General features: G+C 34.8%; 1 protein-coding gene across 1 annotated transcript; it reads right to left on the reverse strand.

Moving 5' to 3' along the window:
• Positions 1–302: 302 nt before the first annotated feature.
• DNAJB4 (DnaJ heat shock protein family (Hsp40) member B4) lies at positions 303–11,169 on the reverse strand. The gene is made up of 3 exons (XM_082648664.1): positions 10,718–11,169; positions 2,890–3,458; positions 303–1,504 (listed from the first exon to the last, which is right to left on the reverse strand). The coding sequence occupies exons 1-3, from the start codon at positions 10,926–10,928 to the stop codon at positions 1,271–1,273; spliced, it is 1,014 nt and encodes a 337-aa protein (XP_082504790.1). The 5' UTR covers positions 10,929–11,169; the 3' UTR covers positions 303–1,270.
• Positions 11,170–12,296: the final 1,127 nt, after the last annotated feature.

Genomic DNA, 12,296 nt, shown 5'->3' on the forward strand with positions numbered 1-12,296 from the left:
TTTTTTTTTTTTGCAGTACATGGGCCTCTCACTGTTGTGGCCTCTCCCGCTGCGGAGCGCAGGCTCAGCGGCCATGGCTCACGGGCCCAGCCGCTCCGCGGCATGTGGGATCTTCCCGGACCAGGGCAAGAACCCGTGTCCCCTGCATTGGCAGGCGGACTCTCAACCACTGCGCTACCAGGGAAGCCCCAGAATAAGTTTTTAAACGTAAATATATTTAAAAAATTAAAACACCTAAGAATGCAATCTATACATATGAAAAAGTAAAATATTTATATGCATAACAAGTAGTAGCAACATCATTCATAAGCAGCAGTTAGTGTTTATTTTCCCCATATTTTGGTTTAACACCATAGTGGTAGTTTATTCTTTTTAGGGAAATTGCATATGGTACATATAGCATATTATGAGTAAGTTATAGAAGGCTGTGTAATTGGAAAATTAATTCCAAGTAGCAATATTTCCTCTAAAAACACATTTATTATCAAACAAATTATTTTTAACTAGTGGACAATAAAATGTACCTATAATTTATTAAGTCCAAGATATATAGTCAACTTGCATAAAATTATATATGGCATTTTAAAAACAACCTATTTCTAAAATATCAGTAATTCAGGCCAATTGGGATTTCCACAGGAGATAAATTGCCATTAATATCCTTTTTATGAAGAAAATGTCTGCCTTAAGAACATTACAACTATGTTATTAAGAAATGCTACAACATACTTTAAAAATCAAAATGGTGAAACATATGTATTAGGATATTCTTTTATGGGTACCAGCCCTATAGCAGCATTTCATATGGTGACTTTAATCTAGTTAACTAGATTTCCAAGTGACTTGGATTTTTACTTTCTAGAAATACCTATCACATGTATAGTTTTGTTAAGAATTTAAATTTCCATCATAAATGAGAACCTATCATACTGATAATGTAAAGATATAAGAAATAAAGTACTTGGATATCCTAGTACTTTATTAGAAATATATCTACTAACTCCACAGAAACAAGTTTTATATGTAAGCAAAATACTAAAATTTTCTGATTTGGGAGAAATGAAATAAAATACAGTGAATGGTTTTCTCTTCTTCTCTAACTGTAAAAATCCCTTTTGCCTTTTTATTTGACCCGTCTATTCATGCAATTTAATGAACGCTCGAAATAATTTACATGTCTTTATACAGAATTCACATCTACATCAGTAAATGGCCAGTTCTTTTATATTTTCAGTGCCTTATCAAAATATGGGTAACAAAGTTTTTCATTCTATGAGGCAGGAAGATGTTTCCTAAGTACTTCTTTGGATGATGAGGATATAGTATCTGGGAAGGACACCTCAAATTCTATTAGAAGGTCACCACGTTGCTCAGGATTTTTTGGAAACGGTAGCCCATATCCGATAATTCTTCGCCTCATTCCAGGTTTCACAATATCATTTATTGTCATAGGTATGGTTCTTCCATCCATTGTTGGCACATTAAATGAGCAGCCACACAATGCCTAAAATGGACCAAATAAAATTAACAAATTTCAAAACGTAAAAGTCTAATCAAAAATATTACCAGCTGTAAAGGACGATACCTCTAAGGCAAATTTTTAACCTCCAAAAAATATCAATAATTATAAGACTTTTTCCACATTAGAAAGTCCCTTCAGGACACATATAATCAGACATTTTACAAAAGAAGGAAAGGAAAAGGGGAAGGAAAAGAAAAGGAAAAACGGAGGAAAGAATGTCTTTCACATTGCCCTGGAATGAAATGGATTGTCTGAGGCTGCTATTACAACATTCAAGATGCAGGGATGGAATGGGAGAAGAGAAGAGGGAGAAATTCAGGACTAGAAAGAATAAGATAGGAGCAACTACAAACTTCTCTAGAGGCAAAATGTTAGGACAAGAAATATACTTAATGTTTTAGTCAATAAATATTTACTGAGTACCTACTATATGCCATATATTCCTGTTAGAGCCTGAGCACATAGGGACCATGCACACAGACCCCACCTCAAAGAACGCACAAAGAATTCAGAAGCAAACTAGTAATTATAATACAGTACAAAGTTGGCACAGAAGTATGTGCAGAAGTCTTTTGTGAGAGAAAGGGCACCCAACCTACCCCCTTAGCTTCGGGGGGGGGTAAGTTTGGGGTAAGCATTGGACCAGTAGCAGGTGTTGAGGTAGAGTGAGGAACAGCAGTGTTCCACAGAGTACAGCTCAGACAATGACACAGAGGTATATGAGATAGTAATACATCAAACTTAGGGAAATGCATATACATTGAGGGTTAGAAATCAGATTAAAAACAACCTTTTATTTTAAGATAAAGAGTTTAGACATTATGGTAGATGCTATGTGGAGTCATTTAAGAATTTTAAGCAGGGAACTGATATGGCCTTATTTGCAGGATTACAATCCAATTTGAGAAAGAGTGCCTAAAAATAGAACAAATACGAACTAATGTATTAAAGCAGTACCCTCATAAATTATTTTGTCTTTTAATACTTTTTTTGTTATATAATTATTAACCCAAGTTAACAATTTTGGAAAAATTCTATACATGGACTAAGGTGATGAGATTACAGTACAGATCTCATAAACCATACTTGTAAAAAACAGAGTAGAGTTAATCCAGACTAGGCCTCATAGTATATAATTCACTTAAAATTGTGATTTAAATTGTTAGTATAAATAACTAAACTTAGAAAGTATAATCTTATCCATAAATGAGGTATAATAGTGGTACTACCTCAGAAGGTTCTTATGATAATTTTAAAAATATTGTGTAGTAAACATAAAATTAATGTTAGCTATTATTTAGATAAATGCCCGAAGATCACATGCATAATTCTGTTTGGTTTCAGAATCCTATGTCCTACCAACTTACCTCTCGTAAACTAATTCTAGCAGTATAAATTATATTTGATCCATCCCTTTTGAATTTGGGGTGATCTTTATCTTTAATGACAAAAACAATGTCTGCTGGAATACTAGTTGGTGTTTCATCTCCTTCCCTTGGAAAAGTAATTTTGGTACCTTCTTTCCACCCTTTTTTTATCTCGATGGTAAGAATTTTGTCCTCAGTTCGATAACTCCTTCCATCAGGGTTTAACCTTTTTCGAGAAATCTTCATCCGTTTGGTACAACCACTATATATTTCTTCAAGTGATACTCTAAGTTCATGAATAACTGGAGGATCTTGTTTGAGGCGGGATGGTCCCACAGAATTCCTGTCTCTTGGATATCCATTCATGCTGAATCCAAAGGCGCTAAAAGGATCTCCATCTACTTCCATTTCATCAGAATCTCTACCACCACCCATCCGTCTTCCAAAGAAAATTTCAAAGGGGTTGGAACCTCCGAAAAATGCTGCAAATGTGGCATGAGGATCGCCATGAAAGGTGTACCGGAAGGTACCTCCTTGTCCATCAGTACCTCCTGCCCCTCCTTTCAACCCTAAATGAAGAGATAAGCATGATTAGAAAACTGCTTACAACTCTTGAAAGTTAAACTTTCAACAACTGTATTACTAATAAACTTTGGCTAACTTAGGTTGCTATTATTAATATTGACCAGAAATGCCATTATAACTGAATACAGAACAGCTACATAACTTCCAATCATTCCACCCTAAGTTAAATTTTTATCTTTCAAATTCTTCTTCCAAACCCCATCTTTTTTTTTTTTAAAACTGGTTTGTTTTTTTTTAAAAACTTCATTTTATTTATTTTTGGCTGCGTTGGGTCTTTGTTGCTGAAGGTGGGCCCTCTCTAGTTGCGGAGAGCAGGGGCTATTTTTCATTGCGGTGGCTCCTCTTGTTGCGGTGCATGGACTCCAGAGCGCAGACTCAGTAGTTCTGGCGCACGGGCTTAGTTGCTCCGCAGCATGTGGGACCCTCCCGAACCAGGGCTCGAAGCCGTGTCCCCTGCACTGGCAGGCGGATTCTTAACCGCTGCGCCACCAGGGAAGCCCCAAACCCCATCTTTAATGATAAATTATTCCTGAGTCTTTGTTCCACAGGTAAAAAGAAAATAAATAAAAATCGGGAACCTCTTATCTCATAAGCTACTGGTTTGATAACCTAAAGTATATAAATTTAAGTTTTTAAAAGATGTCATTCAAGGGGTGGGGGAGGGAAGAATTGGGAATTCGGGATTAGCAGATGCAAGCTAGTATATATAGGATGGATAAACAACAAGGTCCTACTGTATAGCACAGGGAACTGTATTCAATATCCTGTGATAAGCCATAATGGAAAAGAATATAAAAAAGAATATATATATATATATATATATAACTGAATTACTTTGCTGTATAGCAGAAATTAACACAACATTGTAAATCAACTATACTTCAATAAAATAGAAAAATAATAATAATAAAAAATAAAAGATGTCAATTGAAATGTCTTCAGTAATCAATGCAAAATACGTAACCTAAATCTTTGAGTACCATTATAATCAGTCAGCACAAATCAATAATATAAAATACCATATTTATACTAACTATCTGTATTTCAGATCACCTTTCACTGTTTAAGAATTAAATAGAACTCATTTGTGGCAGAAAGGGAAAAAATTCTAATAACAGAAAACCCTATGAAAAAAAATTTTAGACACTAAAATTGTTATCCTATGCTAGATAACGAAATTCTTTATCTAGGCATACCATGTGATAGCATTAATTTCAACAGCATGTGAAAAGCCTGAAATCATGAGCTGTGAACTCTTTTGACATGTAAGGCCTTTGGGCTGGTTATTTCTGTCTATTATGGACAACCTGCTTCAGACCCCAAGATAGTGACCCTTTGATCCTCTTTTTTAAGCTCAACTAAGTAATAAGTAGCTCACAAGAGATTACATATTTGAAGTAGCATTTTCTACTACAAACTGAAGGAAGATTCTACTGAAACCCACAGAACAACAGTATAGTGATCTTTTAAGGGATCAATGCTGACAAAGATTTATATCATTACAGTATCAGCAAAGTTTCTGAATGAGCCTTATGGGCATTCCTGACCAAGGAAACAAGCAGGAAAAGAATATAAAAATTATGAAACTGTAAAGAAAAATTCAAGGGAATTAAACTAAGAGATTCCAATATATTTAAGCAGTGACCAATTTGAGGGCAAGAAATACATTTTATTCATTTTTGCATTACTCATGCATACAGGTCTGAAAATGACAGACGCTCATGTTTATTTATTTATTTAAATTTATTTATTTATTTTTGGCTGTGTTGGGTCTTCGTTTCTGTGTGAGGGCTTTCTCTAGTTGCAGCGAATGGGGGCCACTCTTCATCGGGTGCGCGGGCCTCTCACTATCGCGGCCTCTCTTGTTGTGGAGCACAGGCTCCAGATGCGCAGGCTCAGTAGTTGTGGCTCACGGGCCCAGTTGGTCCGCGGCATGTGGGTTCCTCGCAGACCAGGGCTCGAACCCGTGCCCCCCACATTGGCAGGCAGACTCTCAACCACTGCGCTACCAGGGAAGCCCCGCTCATGTTTATTGAATAAAGGGAATGAACTAATTCTTAAAGCCTCCAAAAATAAACTTTAAAATGTATTTTGAGTGTCAAGATATTTGAGAAAAGGCAGAAGCAAAAACAATATAAAGTATAATCACACATACACATATATGAGAAATTTAATAATAAAAAATTCTACTGAAGTCACTCAGCATGATTTCACAGAGTTTTACGTGTCTTATTCTATTTGGCAACTTCCACTAAAAGGTATACATGTACTCTACTTCATCCAACAGTGTCAGATGATGTTTAAATTTTTACCTTCATCCGTGAATAGAAATCTGGAGACACAAAAAGAAATCTAACAATTTGAAAATTGTCAATATATGTATTGGATGATATATCCAAAGAGCACTCAGGGATATGCCTTGTAGAATCAGAATGACAAGTATAAGCAGGACAAGAACTTTTAACACACAGCTCATCCAAAACTTCTTTTTATAAATTTTAGTGGTATAGTTATAACTCCAAATGTTAAAAAAAGCTAGTGGCAGATTTTTTTAATGATATATATATATATCATATAACTCAAGGTCATTACCAATGTGATTAAACCAATGCTAAATTATTTCAATCACTTCATCTTTCATCCCACAAATAGAGTATAATAATTTAACAGAGTTAATAAAGTAAATTGAGTGAATTAGCCTACCCAGTCTAACCCTCTACAAGACAAAATCTAAATGTTTTAGACCTATAATGGATTCATGAAAAGAAAGAACAACATTTTAAGTTATTACATCATGGGTTTGGCTTTTCTCTAAAAGCCCTTCCTTCCTCTGCCAAAAATGGTAACTCAATCAGGATTACAGAGTCCCTGAGAAGATTCACACACTGTCTGAAGTGACGTTTATCAAAGCTAACAGCTAACAATGCAGCTTTGACACTAAACAGTCAACTACGTATCCTCTATGACTGAGAAAAATCCTACCAAAATTCACACCAATACAACATGAATTATTATGCAAGTATCACTTGCATTGCCCGGCACTTGAATTGGAACAAGCCTGTCATCAACTACAGAGTCAACTCTTCACTACATACATTCTGACTGCTCATGGAAAATTTTAATATTCAGCTAGATTCCCTCTGCTATCCAAAATTTTTTCTAGACATCATCATCACTCGTGTGAGCAAGAAATGCACCCCAGAGTCAACATTTACGTATGCTGTACCGACAGCTATTATTTAAAAAACAACCAATCAACCAATTTGCAATCCAGAAACAATTATGTGTCTGGGATACTATCCATAACAATGATATCCGTTAGTTAGTTGATTAAAAGTTTATCAAAAGCAGCAGCATTGGAGAAGAATTAGGATTTCAAAGAAAAAAAAATTATAGGACTTTAAAAACTTTCTTTAAGGAGATCTAATATGTAAGAACCCAGATTTATAAAAAATACAGAGTTAACTAGCATAATGAAATTCTTTAGACAGCTTTGATTAATAAAAATACAAAAAATGAGTAAATACTCATTTAAAAAAATATATAGTAAATAAATTCAGTTGATTAACTATATGAAGAACAGAAGCTGCAAGCTAGTATAAAGATTAATATACTAAACACAAATTTGATCATATAAATACTAACTTTCAGTATTTAAGTTATTGAGTAAAACATAAACAATAAAAAAAGAAGGCATAAGGAAAAAGAAATGTTAGAAAACTAGACTACTATGAAAATGTGTTATTGAAAATCTTTTTTTTTTTTTTTAAGTCTTTTAATATAAACTTCTGTTGACATCACGGAACAATTCAGAACTAACCCTAAAACTTTAGGGGAGAGACTGGATCAAAATCCAATTTTCTATTTCTGTAGTTCTGTTTTTTGTTTCAAATGATTCAACTATGGAGAAACGTCTCTATATGGAAAAATAGTTTTATTTATTACATACAATAAAATTAACCCATTGTAAATATACAGTTTTAGTGAAGTTGTAGAATTGTGCAACCATCACTACAATCCAGTTATAAAACATTTCCATCAACCCAAAGAGTTCTTTCATTTCTATTTGTAGTTAATCCCTGCTCCCACCTCTAGCCCTAGGCAACCACTGATGTGCTATCTTTCTCTATAAATCTGCCTTATCCATGCATTTCATATAAATGGAGTAACAGAATATGTAGTCATTTACATCTGACTTTTTTAGCATAGTTCATGAGGTTATTCCATTTAGTAACATGTTTTATTAAATCAGTTCTTTTAATTGCTAAGTAGTATTTGTGTGTGTGTGTGTGTATACATATACAACACATTTTATCCATTCACTAAAAGATGATACTTTCGGATTTTTTCATTTGGGGCCATCACAAATGGTGCTGCTGTGAACACTCACGTACATGTCTTTCTATGGACCTATATTTTCATTTCTCTTTTACAGATTCCTAGGAGTGGAAATGCTGGGTCATATGGTACTTTCAAAACATCTCTATTTTTATTCAACCTTTAAAAAACTCAGAATTTAAAATTGTGGATATTAGAGGGGCTTCCCTGGTGGCTCACTGGTTAGGAGTCCGCCTGCCAATGCAGGGGACACGGGTTCAATCCCTGGTCCGGGAATATCCCACATGCTGCAGAGCAACTAAGCCCGTGCGCCACAAATACTGAGCCTGAGCTCTGGAGCCCAAGAGCCACAACCACTGAGCCTGTGCGCCGCAACTACTGAAGCCCACACGCCTAGAGCTGGTGCTCCGCAACAAGAGAAGCCACCGCAGTGAGAAGCCTGAGCACCGCAACAAAGAGGAGCCCCTGCTCTCCGCAACTAGAGAAAGCCTGCGAGCAGCAACAAAGATCCAACGCAACCAAATAAATGAATTAAAAAAAACCCAAAAAAACACAACCAAGTAGATATAAAAAAAATAAAATTGTGGATATTAGAGATTTTCAAAACACAAATATACTGGGATCACTGGTTCTGGTAGGTCCTAAATATATAAATTAGCATGTTCAACTCATACAATTCTCAGTTCACGGTTCCTTATTTCCACAGTCTCAGGCCTTGCAAAAGAATGCAATAATTGGGGGAAAAAAGTATATCAGGTAAATTAGTAATGGCCCCACAGTCCTAAAATTATTGTTATGTTACTTCTAGAGAAACACATAGGGCTATGGAACCAGGCCTGCAGGCACAAACAGATCAATGACAGGCAAAGACAAAAAGTATTTTCCCACATTTTAACAGTATACGTAACCAGGTATTTTAAATAAAGGATAAGTAAATATAATGCTTTTCTGTAAAGGAAGATAATTTCTAAAACATAATCGAATAACTTTCATTTAACTGTATTTTAAAGTAACATAACTAGAGAATGATATTTCTGAATAATATATTTCAATGCTTTAAAAAACTTATTCTTCCCTATTACCTCTACTGCTTACATCAATTACCTGAGTCAAGAACAAAAAAAGATTTGGGGTACACACATGATCCTGTTTTAGTCTTTTTTAAATTCACTCACTGGTGATGCTCAGTAAAAATCAAACTGGAGAAATATCACCCAAGAAAAACACTATTAAGAGGTAATATTAAGCCAAGAAAAATGTATCATTTGGTGACTTGAAAATTCTGCAAATATCCTTAGTAAACACTGAATCTTATGGTTTAGTTATAGAGAGATTTGAGCTATTTGTGAGATGGGGATTAAATCAGTGGATATTTGCGTTTTCATGGGAATTTATTGTGTTACTGCATGTTTGTAGATTTCTTTACAAAATTACAAAATAACTTCTTCAGAAAGAGTAGTATATGGTTAGTAGTATCTCAGAATCCTGCTTAGGTTTTGAGAAGAACCAAATCATAGTATTTTGAGTAGTATGGTCATAAGGAACCAACAGGATTGAACTGCACACTATTTGCTTTTTTCAATATTTACTTTGTAAGAACCTGACACTGCAGGTCCTCATCACACCAAAACTGGCAGCAGAAACTGCAATTTGGGGCAACTCAGATCAAAAACAAAAAACAACAACAAAAAACCCTCTACACAATCACCCTGCTTATCTAAATTTAATGTTTTAACTCAAAATAAGCAGTCGCTACTTCACTATACTTTAGGCTATATTTCTAATTAGGAAAATTTAACATTAAATGCAATAAAGGAAGCAAAAAACCCGAAAAAAGTTTTCATAACTACAATGATTTAAAAAAAAACATCTGGGGAGAAAAATTAGTAATAAAACAACTTAGTCCTGATATAAAACGTTGAAAATCCCAGAACCTGTAGAAATTGAAGTGTTGTTGTTAAATTAGCGATTTAAAATAGTCTTACTTTATAGCTACAATTATATGGAGATGATGGATAAACACTTTAAAATCCAGAATGATAAAAGGATAATCTTCAATTATTCCCATTTACTGTATTCAACTAGTTTCTGATCTCACAATCCAAGAAACAAAAGTGTGGCAGGGAGAGGAAAGGGAAGTTATCATGCCTTCCTCTATACCTAGATAGTAAAATTTTAAAAGAAATAATGTTACCTTAAAGTAAATCAATAATTGTTCTAACTAGGTGGCCATTTTAGGTCAAAAAATTATATTTCTGAGATCTCATTTTCTTGGCACACAATTACTGTTTACAATTAAGCTAAAAACTTGTTCTGGTATTTTATGACATCAGGAAAATTCTTTCCTCTCCAGGCAGAATGCCAAAAACAACTACAGCTAAATGCCTGGGCCTTCGGCTTCTCAGAGAGACGATTCTGTCCTGTTTAATTTAAACTAGCTTTGCCATAAGAAAGGCAAAAAACTTCTTTTGTTTTCGTGAATAAAATATAAACTACCCAGAATTTGAACTGCCAATCTTAAGATTTTAAATGACTAAAGAATCTTTACTGGTTCTGACAGAAAATTCTTTAGAAAACAAAACAGGTTGCATAAGGCTTTTGACACAATTTCTTAATGAGTATGGGAATTTAAGGTTTCTTTTCAAATATAATGTTAACATTATAAATCTAATGGTAGAATATACATATTACAAAATGTCAAAATCCAAAAAAAGGCAAACAAATACATTTCATTCATAGCTATATAACATTCATTCATATGATCAGAGATGAAATCTTGTTTTCATCCATTATTTGTCTTTCTACTTTTGAAATGTCAGAGAATTTAATTTAATAACCAGAAGGCTGAGAGAGAAAAAAGAGAGACAGAGCTGGAGAAACAGAAAGATGTACACTGAATACTTACCTTCCTCCCCAAACTGATCATATATTTCTCTCTTTTTAGGATCACTCAATACTTCATAAGCTTCTGCGACCTCTTTAAATTTTTCCTCTGCCTGAGGAGATTTGTTCTTGTCCGGATGAAATCTGAGGGCTTGTTTTCGGTAAGCCTTTTTAATATCTTCATCTGAAGCTCCTTTTTCAATTCCCAAAATGCAATAATAGTCTTTCCCCATTTCGAATGCCTTGAAATGAACTTAGATTCCCTTTGTGAAAGAAAACAGCGTCCCCAGTCTTAGCAATACAATGATTCTAAGAAAAATAAACCAAGCTGGGTATTTTAAAAGTTAAAGCAAATCAGCAATTCAGCTTTGCTGTCTTAAGGCAGCACGCAGACAGTGTCTCTGTATTTAATTCCTTCCCCAACAGCTCACTTACAGATAAATATACACTACACAGGAGACGGCCTCCTTCTAGATCCTCCCATTTTCACTACGTGTCTCTGTACTTTCTAGAACAGCAAATGCTACAGGACGTCACTTCCCCAGCTGCCTCTAGTCAAAGTATTGAGCTAGGTTTTCTCCTCCTCCACGATTAACTATTCATTTTCCTTCTGGCTCTACCATTTTTATGTCCTTTTTAAGAGGCCAAGTGGATTAAGAAACCAATATTTCAGCACAGAATGTCCTAACTACACATTTATTTACTCCATTCTAGGTAAGAAAGCAACAAAAAAATCATTATAGCCATTAAGTATCTTACCATTAAAATAAGTTAAAGTTATTATACAAATAAAAATATTTATTTTAGGTATATTAATTTCAACTTCAAGTTATTCAAATGTAAGGTATACAATACTAAAATATGGTTTGTTTAAATTAAAATTGTCAAATAATTTGTGTCATTTTCAAAATTCCTAGGGTCTATCAATCAGAAATGCCAGGAATTTGGCATTGTAAAAGTCTACATATCATAAATATCAAAAGCAAGGTTTTAAAGTCAGTAAAGGACTTAAATATGACTTTAGCTGATGATTTTAACTCTTTTTTTTTTGTAGTATAGAAGAGTTAATAGTTCAGGCAAACTAATAACTTCTGAAAGCTTCATATCTGATTTTAGTTACTTCAACTAAAACAGAATGAGATCTGCCCTCCCCACTCCTAGGGTCACTATTTAAAGAATTTTTGTCTTGCTTCAGGAATGATAGGAGAAAGTATCAGGTTACAGACAGTAAAAACTCATGTTTCTTTTAAGACTTTAACTGGATCAGCTTAAAATCTGGATATGCTATTTATGAGGCATAATATGAGAGATATTTTTTCTTTTAAAAACGCACTTTCCCGGTTTTCCCTGGTGGTACAGTGGTTGAGAGTCCGCCTGCCGATGCAGGGGACACGGGTTCGTGCCCCGGTCCGGGAAGATCCCACATGCCGCGGAGCGGCTGGACCCGTGAGCCATGGCCGCTGAGCCTGCGCGTCCAGAGCCTGTGCTCCGCAACGGGAGAGGCCACAACAGTGAGAGGCCCGCGTACCGCAAAAAAACAAAACAAAACAAAAACAAAAAAACCCACAGTTTCCCTAATTATAAATATAAATGCTAACTGA

This window comes from Grampus griseus (assembly GCF_964374135.1).
Source record: "Grampus griseus genome assembly, chromosome: 1".
NCBI lineage: Eukaryota > Metazoa > Chordata > Mammalia > Artiodactyla > Delphinidae > Grampus > Grampus griseus.